General features: G+C 45.0%; 1 protein-coding gene across 1 annotated transcript; it reads left to right on the top strand.

Moving 5' to 3' along the window:
- Nucleotides 1-10208: 10208 nt before the first annotated feature.
- ndnf (neuron-derived neurotrophic factor) lies at nucleotides 10209-15380 on the top strand (the record flags this gene model as incomplete). Its single annotated transcript, XM_080548229.1, has 3 exons — nucleotides 10209-10411; nucleotides 12172-12296; nucleotides 13984-15380. 3 exons carry the CDS (start codon nucleotides 10209-10211, stop codon nucleotides 15378-15380), a joined length of 1725 nt encoding a protein of 574 aa, XP_080404355.1.
- Between the last annotated feature and the right edge of the window lie 683 nt (nucleotides 15381-16063).

The raw sequence follows: 16063 nt of genomic DNA on the forward strand, positions 1-16063 counted from the left end.
TGTGTGTGTGTGTGTGTGTGTGTGTGTGTGTGTGTGTGTGTGTGTGTGTGTGTGTGTGTGTGTGTGTAAGCCAGGCTAGTACATGCTGCTGCCCAAGGAACATCCTCTTGTCTTGTTTAGCATTCCAGAACTCAGAAGAAGAGCCCTTCAGATAACTCTGAAGGGCCCTCCCCCCCCCCCGGCATTCCATCCTCCCTGCAATAAGGCTTATGACAGCACTAGGCAAGTGAGGGGGATCATTTAGGAGGAGCAGCAATTATTAGTAACTGCAGTACAGCATCCCCCAATCCAAACTGGGTCCATGCAAGTGCATCACAATGACTCTCAGACACAATTCTAAAAGGAAACAACGTATGTCCTGGACAACAGTATGGACTGTCATTGACAAACACTGACTCAACAATATTGTCAGAACTGCAGGTAAATGAAAGGAAAGTATTTATAGAATTATGGCATGGTGTGTAACACAAAGTTTGTACTTTTTTCCATTGTGTGTGTGTGTGTGTGTGTGTGTGTGTGTGTGTGTGTGTGTGTGTGTGTGTGTGTGCGTGTGAGTATGTGTGTGTGTGTGTGTGTGTGTTTTTGTGTGTGTGTGTGTGTGTGTATGATAAGTGATGTGTTTGTGTTCAGCAGTTGGGCTGAACAGTGGAGAGAATCATGACTGCTTTTCACCTCCTTCTCCATCTCCATCCCCCATCTGTGGTAAATTGTCCTTGGGGTGGATACGTTTTCAAGACTTTGGCATGTAAATAGCTGTGTGTGTGTGTGTGTGTGTGTGTGTGTGTGTGTGTGTGTGTGTGTGTGCGTGTATCCCTCCCTAGAGTGGATACGTTTTCACAGCTCTGTGGTGAGGCTGAGAGCAGATTGAATTTGGCATCTATTTTAATCTAGGAAACATGAGAGTCACAGCAGCCTAATCACCGCCATCACACAGCCCAATAGTGGGCTTTACAGGTCTGCCATAGGAGACGCTATGTGGTGTGTGTGACCGTGTGTGTGCGTGTGAGTATGTGTGTGTGTGTGTGTGTGTGTGTGTGTGTGTGTGTGTGTGACCGTGTGTGCGTGTGTGTGTGAATGAGATTGAGGGGAGAAAGTAAGTGGGTAGAAACAAGGCTCTGAATTCCACTGAGAGACAGATGAATGACTAGGCCAGGACCAGAGACAAGGCCAGAGAGGACCAGGAAATTCTGAAAGCCGTAACTATTTCACTACAGTGTTACTAAAAACAATATGCTCTGAAACCTCAGGATTATAGCCACTGGAACACTGTACATGTATATGCCAGAGATGCCCAAATGACGCAAACATGCAACAACTCTCTGCCTAGAAAGTTACAGAATGTAGACAAGTCTGCCCAGAAAGTTACAGAATGTAGAGAACTGCCTAGAAAGTTACAGAATGTAGAGAACTCTGCCTAGAAGGTTACTTGTACTCTGTAATAACAATAAAGTTGAATCTAATCTAAAGAAAGTTACAGAACGTAGACAAAAACGTGCTGTTTTATGATCTCTGTAGAAGAAAGTCCACTGGTTTGTTGTAGAAAGTCCACTGGTTTATTTCCCCAGTCAGCAAAGTTACCGCCATAGTGTGCGGGCTCTAAAGCGAACACCGCCGCTAGATGACGCTGTTGCACCAAGGCCGTACCAATGACCACTGTGCTCATTTCGAAGGCTCTCTGAATTTTTGTTTCACACTCACCGAAAAGGAGATATAATATATAATATATATTATATATTATTATTATTATTATATGCTGTATACAGCATCATCGAATGGGTTTAAGATAAGTATTATTGGATTCTTAGATCAAACAAATACATATAGGCCTATATTATTATTTCAAAGCTACTAATTGAAATTGCATAGATGTATGATGGAACTGTCCACATTTTGTTCAGCTCTATAATATATATATATATATATATATATGACATTTCCATAATATAGTCAAGAGATTGGAGGGAATTAAACAGCTTAGGTCGACATCTAAAGCCCATTTATGTCCTTCGGGGTGAAAAAATGCACAATTTTACTCAGCCTCCATCAAGTCATAAATGTAGGGCAATTCACCCCACCGACAGACCTCAGTCAATGGTCCTTATCTTGGATCAATATTGACTTGCCTGGGTTACGGCCCGGGGACAGACAAAAGCATCGCTGTTTTCACACCTTTTCAAGGAATATCTGTGTAGTGCCTACAACAAGAACATCCTCTGACTGGACCCGGTTAAAATAGTCTAGTTTGAGTTAACTATCAGGTCAAGTGAGAGCAACTGAGCGAATTCGCGCTTTAGACCATCCGTATACATGAGCTTACCGACGACAGTTAAGCACGATTAAGAAAGAGAGAGAGAGAGAGAGAGAGAGAGAGAGAGAGAGAGAGAGAGAGAGAGAGAGAGAGAGAGAGAGAGAGGGGGGGGGGTGCTGGAGGGTTGCGTGACTTTGAACAGGGTGCTACAGAGGAGGGATGGTTTTCAAGAAGTAAACATCTCCCAACAAGAGAACCGGGGGATCCCCGCTCTTAAAATAACAGTAATTTATGCATCCGTTGGTTTCTGCGGCACACAGCCACTTACACTTTATTAGGAACACCCCTACACCTTCTCATTCATTCAGTGGTGTAATGGTGTGGTGTGGGGAATGTTTTCTTGGCACATTTTGGGACCGTTAATCGCTTGAATGCCACAGCATGTAGGCTACGATTCTTCTACTTTCAGCATTATAATGCACCATGTTACAAAGCAAAAGTCGTCTCAAACTGGTTTCATGAATATGACAATGAGTTCAGTGTTCTTCAGTGGTGTTCCCAGTCAATCGGAATCCAATATAACACATTTGGGATGTGGTAGAGCGGGAGATTCACAGCTTGAAAATGCACCTGAAAAATCTGGAATTGCGTGATGCAATCATGTCATCATGGACCAGAATCTAAAAGGAATGTCTTCAACATCTTGTGGAATCAATACCACGAGGAAAGAATTGAGGCTGTTTGGAGAGTCCTACCCAGGAGGCCCAACCCAGTATTAGCATAGTGTGGCTAATAAAGTGTTCAGTGGGTGTATGTTCTAGACCTCGGTCTGTTTCTCAACATTCTATTGCGATCTCACCTTATTTCGTTCATCGAAATTTAAATGTTGAATGAAAACGTTGTATTGAGTAATAATGTATGGAAACACAGCCATGCGCACAAATATTATGATCCGTTTTGTATGCGAGATTAGTTATATGTTTAGCATGAATATTTAAGTCAATTCAAAGTAGGCTAATTTGAAATAGTTGAATAGTGTTTCATTCATAAAGTGATGTCAAATGAAGTGCGTGTCTGTGATAGGCCCGTTGGTTGTCCTGGCTGGTCTCTGGTTGGTGTTTTATGTGTTGGGGCTGTGATGTCCTGGAGGAGTGGGCTGGTTCTCCGAGTCCTCCAAGCAGAGCGCAGACACACAACTTCGCACCAGTTTGCTTTCCAACTCAGTCGGAGTCTCAATAGCAGCGTCGCGACAGGGAGAGACGCGCTGCAGGATTCAGGATACCCACTCACACTCTGAGACAAGACAAATCCGCTACACACAGCCAGCACACACTACGGTTCGAATCCCGTGTCTACCACACCACAACTGAATTAAGGAATCTATTGGACACTGAAAAGGACAACTTTATTCTATTTTGAATTCCAAAAGTCCCGTTTCATTTAGCCTTTTTGGTTTGTTTGCGTTGTTTGAAAGAAAGAAAAAAACACCATCTTCACAAAGAAACAACTTTAGTCATTTCATATTTCCTAAATCGAAAAGGTAAGATTGACAATCGAGTTATTTCTCCATGTAATTTGTGTTTTATATAATCTCTCTCTGACTAATATAACCGCATGAAGGATAGTTTTGAGAACTTTCGGACAATTTAACGCTGCTTGCGTTTTTGTAATAGGCTGTATGCTGTGTATAAGTGTATATAGGCTGGTTTGTGAAGCGCTTTCGGATACGGCTGAATAAAAAAAGAAAAACAGAGAGGGACTCTCCGAATAAAGAACGCTTCCCTTTGAAACGTCTGCCAGAGAGAAGGGAAGGGGTTTTGTGGTTTACAACTCCGGGAAGTAAAGGGTTTCAAACACATTTCAATCAAGCCTGGGCTCGCATGCTCTTTTAATTTGGTTCCTTAGTTTGGCTGAATTTCAGGGCACGAATGAATGTCGCGTAAAAAGGATCAACTTTGAGGGGAGTTGAAAAGGACACGGGGAAGGCACCGTGCAGGGCTCTTGGTCTGAACCCCCCTGCTTTGTGCTCTTAACGGGGTTCCCATGCTCTCAGGGGTGACCGGGCACCCTCCAAAGCCTCCACACGCAATTCATCAATATGCGTACTCGCCCCTTTCTATAGTGCGTGGCATATATTCTCCCCATCGACTGTTTTAATGGTGCCACTGCCGACAGAACATGCTACCAATGCTGTGACGATTCTGGACCGGGAGAGGGGCTTTTAGAAGTTTTGGGATGTTTTTATTCTGTCACTCATGAGCGGAACCACTGCACCTGCAAAAACCGTTATCCATCATAGGAGACTGTCACATTTTGTCATGATTTGTTTTAATTGGCCCACAACATTTAAGACACACATCCCGTTTATGTTGCTGTTATTGTTTTTGAAAGCAACAACAACGTTTGGGTGTTTAACTGTGCCAGTTTTGTTAATAGAAACGTTATAACCTATTCTTATCCTAACACTTGTAGGCAACGTGTTTTGTAGTGTAGATTGAGGATGGAAGATCAACACTTTCGTAGATGTAAAGTGATGCATTCGTAGGCTATATATTTATTTATGATATATTTAAGGCACAGATGTCAAAAGGGAAATAAATCAAATTCCAAGCTTCTGTTATTTACCTCATCCATCATTTGGAGACTCTCATGTTGCAGATGCAGTCCCCGTCGGGCTAAATAGTATAATGAGAGACCGAATTGGAATTTGAATAACTGTATTTAGCAGCAGAGAGAAGCCGCGCTGCCTCCCGTACTTTCTCAGGAGAATGAATCATGAACAAAAGTCTGAAAATGGGAAGGTCTGTGTTGCATACCGTAACTAAACCGCGATTTGCATATGAAAACTCCGGGCTGAAAGAGTTCCGCCACTGTTGCTGCAGCCATTTATGCGTCCGGAGAAGTGACAGGCTGCGGTGTAGATACAGTCTCCTTCGCCTTGCCTTTGTGCAGACCGCTGGACTTGATGTCACATCTCGAGTTGTTGGTCGCTGGAAGATTAAGGATATAGCGACAGGTTTTTATTCCCTCGTTAAATTATTCATCATATCCACACCCACTCCCAGTGTCCCGACACATTCACACCGCAAAGCCCTCATTATGCTCCCTGATACGGACACAGGCAGAGGCGAGGCACGGCCCTCAGACTCCTGCCCCTCCAGCCTGTCTGAGTAAGTCCTGCGGTCTTTGGCCCATTATGGAAACAGAATGGAACATGATTGACTCATTTCCCACGATGCTGGTCTGTGCACCCTTATCGTTGATATACTGATGGGCAGTTGGAGTGGGACGACTTTCCCATGGGGCTTTTTGTTTGGCTAATCTGTGTGATCTTCCCTTCATTCACAATGACAGCTGATGAAGTACACATCAGTCAGAGGTGGTCCCCCCGCCTATGTTTGAATGGCTCATTTGTAGTGCAGTAATAGAAATTGCCCTTACGACCTGACCCGCGCTCCTTCAAGGAACATTCCAGGATGCAGCGCTAACTGCTAACTACAGACAGGCCCGAGAGAAGAGATGGACCATAAAATAGGGGAGGCAGGGATGGAAAAAATATACTCTCGCCTGGCTTTTGAACACGCTATTGAGCCAGCAACGCGTCTTTGCGGGCTGATGATGTGGATGGCGTTAGAGACACGGCTGTGAGTGATGATGTCGACTGATACACACTCTGGATCAGAGGAATTTGACGGTTTTACACACACACACACACACACACACACACACACACACTGTACAGACAAAAGCTCTGCTCCTGGACGAGAGCCCCGGACCACAGTCTCTACCGATTCATTAAGGAGCTGTTTGGCTCGTCTGAGAGCACCAGACCTGCCTTGGGTTTGGCCGGCCAACAGCGTAGGTTGAGGTTGTGTGTGGTTCCATCTCCAGACTCCCAGCCCTGCCGTATCCAACTCCTCTCTCACTCCAATCCCCGTATTGGCGAAGCAGTTATGGAGTCTGCTACCGAAGACCCTACCGTAAATCTGCCTCCGAGCGCCTTTGGGAAAACACAGAGACTCCAGGTCCTGTGAGCCCGCCAGGCTTCTCCTTGGGTGGAATCCTGAAATGTCTCTTTATTTGTGTTGAAATTAAAGTGTCTTTTCTTCCCCTCCCGTCTCTAATGAGCTCCAGGTGGAACAGGCAGGAGGTTTACCCGACCTGACAGGGAGCTGAAGGAGGGAGGCAGAGGGGAGAGAGATGGATGGAGGGGGGGGTGGGGGCGGTTGGGAGGAGGGCTAGTTGGGTGCTTTTACACACACACACACACACACACACACAGACAGAGAGAGAGAGACACACACACACACACACATACACATACACACAGACAGAGAGATAGACACACACACTCACAACACCCACACACACACACACTCACTCAATTTGCATCTCTCTGGTTGGACAGTTGGAGGGCAGGACTACTGTTGTGTGTGAGTGACAGGGGTAGGCTGCTCTGTATCACATACATGTTCTCCATCACTCACAAGCGCCTGAGAACATGGAGTACATGTGCTAGTCATCAGAGTGGGCTCACTTCACATTGATTGACTCACACACTCACACACTCACACACACACACACACACACACACACACTGTAACAAAGCTGCCGACGATGATTGATTGGTTGTTTGATTAGACATCAACTTTGTTGGCTGTTTATGAATGAATGTGTGAGTTGCTTTAATTTTGTCATTCAATGATTGTAATTAATTAGATAATTTATACAATTTCAAAGACTGCATCCATCTGGGACAGATGAGTAGGACGTTGTGTGAAGGTTGTTTTCTGGGTCAGTTGTCCGTCACATAATGTTCCATTTATCTGAGAGTGGCTCTAAATGCGAGCAGGGTAAACACAGGTAAACGGTGTTGTTGTAGGGATTCAGGCGAAAGGGTGACACTCCACTAATCCCTAATATTGTTAACCGACACCATTTAAATGGTTGTCGTCAGAGCTGTGAATTGACCGATAATTATGGCTCTGGTTGTTGTTAGACAATTGTTACTATGCTATTATAGTTGTGTTCATAGTCACAGTTACATAATGGAATGTGCTAAGACTTTGTTAATATTGGTAATAAGAGTTTCACCTGTAATATTGTTTGAGGTGTGTCAGAGTGGTATTGGTGTTATTTTTTGTGTCTCCGTCTTTAAGAACTAGACTGTAAAAAGAAAATAGATCTTCAAAGATTGCTGTTCTCATTATGGATGTGCTCTAGAGTCTTAACTATTCAGCATTGTCCCTTCTAACCCCCCCCACACCATCCCAACCTTCAGCTGCCCAGACGTCCTGATGTCCTACACATTACTCTGTTCTGTTTTAACCAAAGAACTATTTAAAGTTTTGAACAAAGTTCCAGTCAAGAGTGAGACTGAAAAATAAATGATTATATAAATAAATAAAAAAACAGCAGCAAAACAAAGTTGACACGATTGCGGCCGACTCTGCCTTCAAATTATCCTCCCCCAAATTACGATCATACATTCTCCCTCACTCTAATTAAACATTAGCCTTTATTTGTTCCAGATGCAGGTTTTTTTAAGTTTTATTTTTGGTGAGGCAGCTCCATGGCTTGAGAATGGAGTCCTGCAGTCTCATGCAGAACCGTTGAAACCCTTACTCCAGTGCTGCCTGTAAGGCTGCTCCTCAGAACTGCCAGAACCAGACATTACAGTAGGACACAGTGGAATGCCCCAGTCCAACTGTGTTTAATATGCAGGTGTCGTCTTTCAGTGACATCTCATACACTGGATCAGACTCTGGGTCCAGGGCACGTAGCATTTAGTGGTGACTCTTTCTCAGAACTGGGATGCTGAAAACTTTGACCGACTCCACGGTGGGTTTCAAAAATGCCTCATTTTACACAGCAGAAACATATCAAGTATTGATATTGGTTACGACAATCATTAGACAAGCAGATGCACTGGCAATACTACAGTGAATGTGCCCATACACCCTTCGAAAATTTGAGGAAGAACCTTTTGAGGAACCATTTTCGGTTCCATGTACAGTAGAACCCTTCCCACAGAAGGTTCAATAGCAAATGGAACCTAAAAGGGTACAGCATGGAACTCAAAAAGGTACTCTTGTAGGGACAGCCGAAGAACCCTTTTGGACCCTTTTTTTTCTTTCTACGCTTGTATCTGATGGCCACAGCAGCCCCATAGTCTCATTGTATGGGTTTGGTGCAGCAGGACGGACGGCTGGGCCTCTCGTGGCTCTGTTTGGGGGTCTGAGTGAGAGACAGACTAACAGTTCAGTACATACCACCTCATCTCTGGTAAGAGTATTATTAGACATGTCTTTGTTTCGCCTGACACGCTTCTGAAGTGGAATAGGACAAGCAGCAGGAGATAAGAATCTCCTCCCCCTGGGAGTCAAACCTCAAAGTACCACTTAGAAGGCTCCTCTGAAGTCTGGCTGTAAGACGGGGAGCCTCAGCTCAGACACGCTGGGGATAGAGAGAGACAGAGAGAGAGAGAGAGAGAGAGAGAGAGAGAGAGAGAGAGAGAGAGAGAGAGAGAGAGAGAGAGAGACACTGACAGCAGCTGTCAAGGGCCTTTCTCTGGTTTGTGTTTTGTAAAGGGACAGAATGTAGTAATAAAGCAATGTTTGTAGCATGTCCCAGCCTCCCAGCTTCTCTGTCTTACTTATCTGTCTACTCCAGAGGGAGGGAGAAGAGAGAATGTCTGTTTGACAAAAGATTTGAGAAGGGAGAGAGGAATAGAGATTATAAGTGTGTGTGTGTGTGTGTGTGTGTGTGTGTGTGTGCGTGTGTGTGTGTGTGTGTGTATGTGTGTGTGTGTATGTGTGTGTATGTGTGAGAGTGAGAGAGATTAGCTATATTAGTGGGAGGAGAAGAGAGCGAGCTAGGGAGGGAAAGAAAAAGAGGGAGAGAAGAAGGAGGGCAAGGAGGAGGGAGGGAGGGAGAGAGGGAGGGAGGGAGGGGTCATTAAAAGGACACCCTCTCACTTGCAGTAAATGGCAGTAAAGTATCTGGCTAATCTGCCATCATTAGCCTGATTACATCACCGGGGATTTGGCCTTCCCATCATCTGCAATCAATGTGGCCAAATCAATACACAGAGGATAGTATGTACGTTTTCCTAAGCCCCGGGTCGGTCAGCTGCACAGACCTGTGTCTTGACTCTGATCCACAGCCATCGCTATACCGATCTCTACTACTGAACATTGTAATGTAGTTACTGTAGCTCCAATCTCTTTTCCACTTTCCCTCTTAAATCTAGTTGATCTGACCCAAGGGAAAGCTCTTGACTAGCCTCTCTCCTCCACTGTCTTTCTGCTTCTCTTCTTCTTCCTTGTCCCTGGCACTTCTCCTTGTCCCTCCTTCACTCCTTTTTCCCCCACTCTTTGTTTCCTAGAGAAGAGTGCCTCTCTCTATCTCTCTCTCTCTCTCTCTCTCTCTCTCTCTGTCTCTCTCTCTCTCTCTCTCTCTCTCTCTCTCTCTCTCTCTCTATGTCTCTCTCTCTCTGACCTCTCTGACCTCTCCCAGCGTCTCTCTCTCTTGAGTGGGACTCGACTCCCCTGTCGTACCCCTGTGAACACAAAATAGGATGTCAAAAAACTATGTTTGCAATAATTAATTCAAAAGATATTACAATTCCAATGTTTGCGCACTATATTTTGCAGTCTCAATATATAGAAATAAAGTTATATATAAATAGAAAGCATTATTATCATTATCATCATCATCGCACCACAATGACCAGGGTAGTCGTGTGTGTATTTGGTCATGTTTACATTTTTACACTTCAGGCATTTAGCAGACTCCTTTATCCAATGCGACTTACAACAAATACATTTCACTAAGTAAGTGAATCATTTATCCACCAGTCATAGCAGGAAAAAGTACCTAATCTATGCTCTAGGTCCTCTGGTATTGGTCTATGGTCGTAGTTCCTGACCCATGTATGTTCTCTTCTGTGTGTTACAGGATGAGGCAGTGTATGGGACCTCAGGGCTGGACCTTGGCCCTGGTTCTGGTTCTTGTGCTGGTGGCAGTGGCCCAGAAGCTGCCCACACGGGACGAGGGCCTGTTCCAGATGCAGCTTCGAGACAAAGCTCTCTTCCACGACTCGTCTGTCATCCCAGACGGGGCTGAGATCAGCGGCTACCTGTTCAGGGACACACCCAAAAGGTACGGACTGGAGTCCAACTTTAGATAGAAACACATCCAAACACAAAAACTTACAAACACATACAACTACGACCAGGGTTGGGGTCAATTCCATTTAAATTCAATCAATTCAGGAAGTAAACTAAAATTCTAATTTCAAATTGACTTAATTGAAATGGAATTGACCCCAACCCTGATTATCAGCACGACCAACAACCATGACCTACAATATATGTATTGTTGGTATATGCTATGAAAAAGTCATGCGATCAGATCAGTATTGTATATATCAGGGGTGCAATGGTTCAGTTGGCCCACGGTTCGGTATGAACCTTGGTTTTTGTGTTACGGTTTCGGTACGTGTTTTGTGAGTAAGGAGAAAAAAAATGCTACTATTTACTTACATGCTGTTACTTTACTTTATTTTGCTTATACTTATGGGACTTTAACATTCAGACACATACTAGAATATGACTGGTATATTATATAATATAAAACATTTAAATATACAGTGTATAAACAAAACACACTTTCAAATGTAAAAATAAATACATAAACACAAATGTAAAAGTGCCTCTTAGCCTTGACTACTGGTATAGGAGATGAATAATAAAAGTGCACTTTAGCCATGACAGCTGGTAGCCCATAAACGCATTATGAGCATATTATGCGCATATACGACATGCGTGAAGAAATGCTTGCAGTAACGTATTCGTTCACTGTTTTCTTTCCTTCATCATTGTATTCAATGCCAAAACCGAAATGAATGACCTCACAACGCAGATTTGTAGAAATCCGGGGCTTCCTCAAACTCTTGCCATGTTCTCAACTCCGCTCACCATGAATAAACATTTGAACAAGAAGCAACTGCGTTGCAACTGCGCGGCAACTCGACCTCTGACTTTCAATGGAACGCAGCATGAACCGAAAAACCGACATTCACTAGTGCGTATTGAACCGTGGATAGCGAACCGTACAGTTCAATATGAAACCGAGAACCATTGTGGTTGTGCGGGTAAAACCCAGTAGATCAGCACTTTCTGAAATACTCAAAACAGCCCGTCTGGCATCAACACCCATGCCACATTCAAAGTCACTTAAATCACCTCATCTTTCTGTCCCATTCTGGTGCTTGGTTCACATTCATGTATTCCTATAACACATATTGTACCGTAGTCAAAACCTTTTTAGTGGTAACGGCTAAGGCTAGCATGTCCATGACTACCATAGTAAGTGGATGGGGAATAGGGAATGCATTGTAATGTATACTGTTATGATGTGGAAATACATAATAGATGAGAAAGTGATGTTCATGTGAGTGAGTGAACGGCTGCCGAGAGATCCTGGTCGTTAGCTCTCAGAGGAAGAGAGTACTCAAATAGTGTGAATGATGGGTTCAGAGGCTCTTTGTTCAAGACCTTACCCCTGCATGACTGTGTCATTTTGGTGTTGTCCAAATGAATCAGACGTCAAGTTGTTGCAAACAGTAACCCTGCAATTCAAGTTGCTCCAACTAATTCAAGTTGCTCTCAAACTTGCGACCTCTGACTTCCAACACACACGATTGTCTCCTCATACCCGATATAAACCAGCTACACTATCGAAAAAAGCGAGCAATTCAACAGTGCGGGTATTCGGATTTTAGTTTTACTCGGTTACACAAATGTGTTTGCCCCATGTTCAGTGGTTCATATTTCAGCACTATATTCAGAGTCTATTTGCCACATTGGAGTGTGTTGGATCATTGTTATTCATGTGGGTCCCACCTGGTGTTTCCGCAGGTACTTCTTTGTGGTGGAGGAGGACAACACTCCCCTTTCTGTGACGGTGACACCATGTGATGCTCCTCTGGAGTGGAGGCTCACTCTACAGGAGCTTCCCGAGGAGGCCAGTGGAGAGGGATCAGGTAAACAACAACAACAACAACAACAACAACAACAACAACAACATAACAACACAACAAAAGCACAAACACCTCCATAGAAATGTATGCATCACCCAGGAAATAAACATCAATTGATCAAAAGCATGGGCATAATCTCATTTACATTAGTAAACAGTAATATATGAATCAAACGTATCTTTTTCTGTATGTAAATTATGTTATGACCATGCTTTTGATATGTAGTATCAAACATATGCAGGATATGATTTATGTACAAGCATGTGAATGATGATTTCAGTGATTCATCAGGATGAACATCAAATGTATTCATGCGATTGAAGTTGTGTTTGGAGGACATTAGTACACAGTGTGAACTTTGTTGTGTGGTTGGGTGGTCTGGTGTTTTTGGTGTGGTACAGTATGGTTATTAATTAACTCATGGTGATGCGGTGTCTGATCCAACCACTGGTGACGTCTGGATTGACCACACCTGACATCTGTAGTGTGTAGTGTGTGAGAAGGGTACAGTGGTTTGTCTGAGTCAGGCACGCTGGTCTGGCCTGAGACTACTAAGAAGTAGTGAAGTTCCCCTCTCCATAAACATCATACTACGCAGGTGAAAAAAAGCCTAGCCCCGTATTAACTTCAACTCCCTATCTATTTATTTTTCTTTCTTTCTTTCTTTCTTTTTTTCTCCTGTTTGTGTGTCTGTCTGTGTGTCTGTCTGTCTGTCTGTGTCTGTTTTTCTTTCTTTCTTTCTTGCTCACAACCTTGTCTTGCTCACACACTCTGTCTCTCTCTCTCTCTCCATCTGGACAGTATCTCTGAACCACAGAAATCAATCAACTCCCTCCAGCCCCACCCCATTATAGCTCATGGACGAGAGTGATGGTTCTAGAGTGCACATACTGTATGTGTCAGTGTGAACGTGTATGTGTGGGGACGTTTAGGCCTGTGTGTGTCTGTGTGTTTGTTTGAGCAAATGAACGAATAGGCTCCTTACGTAACCATAAGGGTTCTTGATTTTCACTTTTCTGATTTATGAGGTTACACAATAGAAACAAATGAAGACAAAAAAGACAGCTACTCTATGTACAGTTTTACTTCTTAACTCAATCAACCATTCACATAGGTGGAAGGGACTGTGTGAGCGCGTACAGCCAGGCTTCATACAGGCTCCAACACTGTAAATACACACAACCTCCATGTCTGTTGCTGTGTTTACTCCTCTTTGCTCAGTGTTTCAGTCAGGATCGGATCTTTTCGATTTAAGAATTTAGTACACCATGGAGCTCACTCCCTGGTTGACAAACATAATAATATAATTTTTTGCTCAGCTAAAATCAGGCCTGGAGACTGACTCCCTCATGGAGAGAGCTACAAGGTGCCTCTTTGTAGCACAGCTTCCCAGGAAAGGGCCAAGTGAATACCGGCCTGTGATCTTTTGGGATGTTTAGAGTAAAAACATGGCAGCTGGCTCGTGAGGGACTAATCGGCCGTGAGGCTCAGAGAGAGCTTCACCATGACCTCACCAGGATCAACACATTAAACGGGTCATTTATAGCACCTGTGGAAATTACTTTACATCAGGGCCAAATTTGAAAAAAGCTAAAACATGACCAAAAAACCTCTGTAGATGATGTGGTTACACCAATATGTGATGTTCTGGATGTTCATGTCTCTCTATGTTCCTGTGTATGTTCTCCAGGTGAGCCAGAGCCTCTGGACCAGCAGAAGCAGCAGGTGACAGCGGACGAGGGGACTGAGCTCTTCACCTACAAGGGGAACGATGTGGAGTCCTACGTGGCCACCAGCACCCCCTCTGGACTCTATCAGCTGGAGCTGCTCTCCACCGAGAAAGACAGCAACTTTAAAGTGTATGCTACGACCACCCCAGAGTCGGATCAGCCCTACCCGGAGCTGCCCTACGACCCCCGGGTGGACGTGACTGGCCTGGGCCGCACCACCGTCACACTGGCATGGAAGCCCACCCCCACCAGCTCCCTGATGGGCCAGCCTGTCCAGTACTGCGTGGTCATCAACAAAGAACACAACTTCAAGAGCCTGTGTGCTGCCGAGGCTAAGATCAGTGTTGATGATGCTTTCATGATGGCTCCCAAGCCCGGCAGAGATTTCAGCCCCTTTGATTTTGCCCACTTTGGCTTTATGCCTTCGGACAATGACTTTGGCAAGGACCGAGGTCTCACCAGCAACAAGATCTCCCGCGGCTACACGGCCAAGCCTAAAGCCTCGGACATTCTGAAGGTGTGCATCGGTAACAAGAACATCTTCACCGTGTCCGACCTGAAACCGGACACACAGTACTACTTCGATGTGTTCGCTGTCAACTCTGCCACCAACACCAGCACAGCATATGTGGGGACGTTCGCCCGCACCAAAGAGGAGGCCCGGCAGAAGACGGTGGAGTTGAAAGACAGCAAGGTGTCCGACGTCTTCATCAAGAGGAAGGGCAGCAAGTTCCTGCGCTTCGCACCGGTCTCCTCCCATCAGAGGGTGACCCTGTTCGTCCACGCCTGTCTGGACACCGTGCAGGTGCAGGTGAGGCGCGACGGCAAGCTGATGCTCTCCCAGAATGTGGAGGGTGTGCGACAGTTTCAGCTGCGCGGGAAGCCCAAGGCCAAGTACCTGATCCGCCTGCGAGGCAGCCGGAAGGGGGCGTCCACCCTCAAGGTGCTGGCCACCACGCGGCCCAGCAGCAAGCAGCCTTTCCCCTCGCTGCCTGAGGACACGCGCATCAAGGCCTTCGACAAGCTGCGCACATGTAGCTCTGCCACCGTGGCCTGGCTGGGCACTCAAGACCGCAACAAGTACTGCGTCTACCGCAAGGAGGTGGCGGAGAGCTACGGCGAGGAGCAGCGGCGTCGCGAGCAGAACCAGTGCGCCGGGCCGGAGACCCGCAGGAAGTCGGAGAAGGTCCTCTGCAAGTACTTCCACAGCCCCAACCTGCAGAAGGCCGTCACCACAGAAACCATCACGGGCCTGGAGGCAGGCAAGACCTACCTGCTGGACGTTTACGTAGTGGGCCACAGCGGTCACTCAGTCAAATACCAGAGCAAACTGGTGAAAACAAGGAAATACTGCTAAAAGACTGCACAGAATAAATCTATTATAAATATATATATTAAAAAAAAGTTTATTTAACTCTAAGTGATATTCTACTAAGGAGTGTATACAGACTACTCACACAGCTGATGGGCCTGTGGCAGAGACTGAACTGTTTGTAGAGAGAGATATCAACCTGTATATTTATGTTTACATTTCATTGTGGCACGTTTGGGTGAACTCATGGCAAGATGTGCTCCGTCGCAGGGCTTGGGGTCTCAGCCTCCTGTCAGCCAATGGGGAGACAGAGCTTCAAAGAGGAGAATTTTTCCATCTTGTTGCATCTCTTTGTTGCTGCATGACTCTTGCGTTTGTCTGTCATATTTGTTTGTTCCTTCAGTTTCAATTCACGTTGAGCTGCGGAGATACAGTAGGAGACCAGCCTTGTATAGTTCTCTCAGTGCATATTCAGTTTAGGAGAGATTTAAATTATTTTATAATTTCTTTTGCCTCTTTTTGGTTTGATTGTTTTTGTTTGTATTGATGATGATAATGACTGTTTATGAGGAAAATTCCAATTCTATGAGGAAATTGTCATTGTTGAGACATTCCCTTGTCGTATCTCAGCCAGTGTGCGCTCTAGAGCCCGTCTGTAAATGTGTTCTGTGCTGGAGGTCTGTGTGTTATCACTGTATCACTGTGTGTCACATGTACAGAGTTGTCCT

The sequence above is a fragment of the Nansenia antarctica genome (genome assembly GCF_963989245.1).
Source record: "Nansenia antarctica genome assembly, chromosome: 1".
NCBI lineage: Eukaryota > Metazoa > Chordata > Actinopteri > Argentiniformes > Microstomatidae > Nansenia > Nansenia antarctica.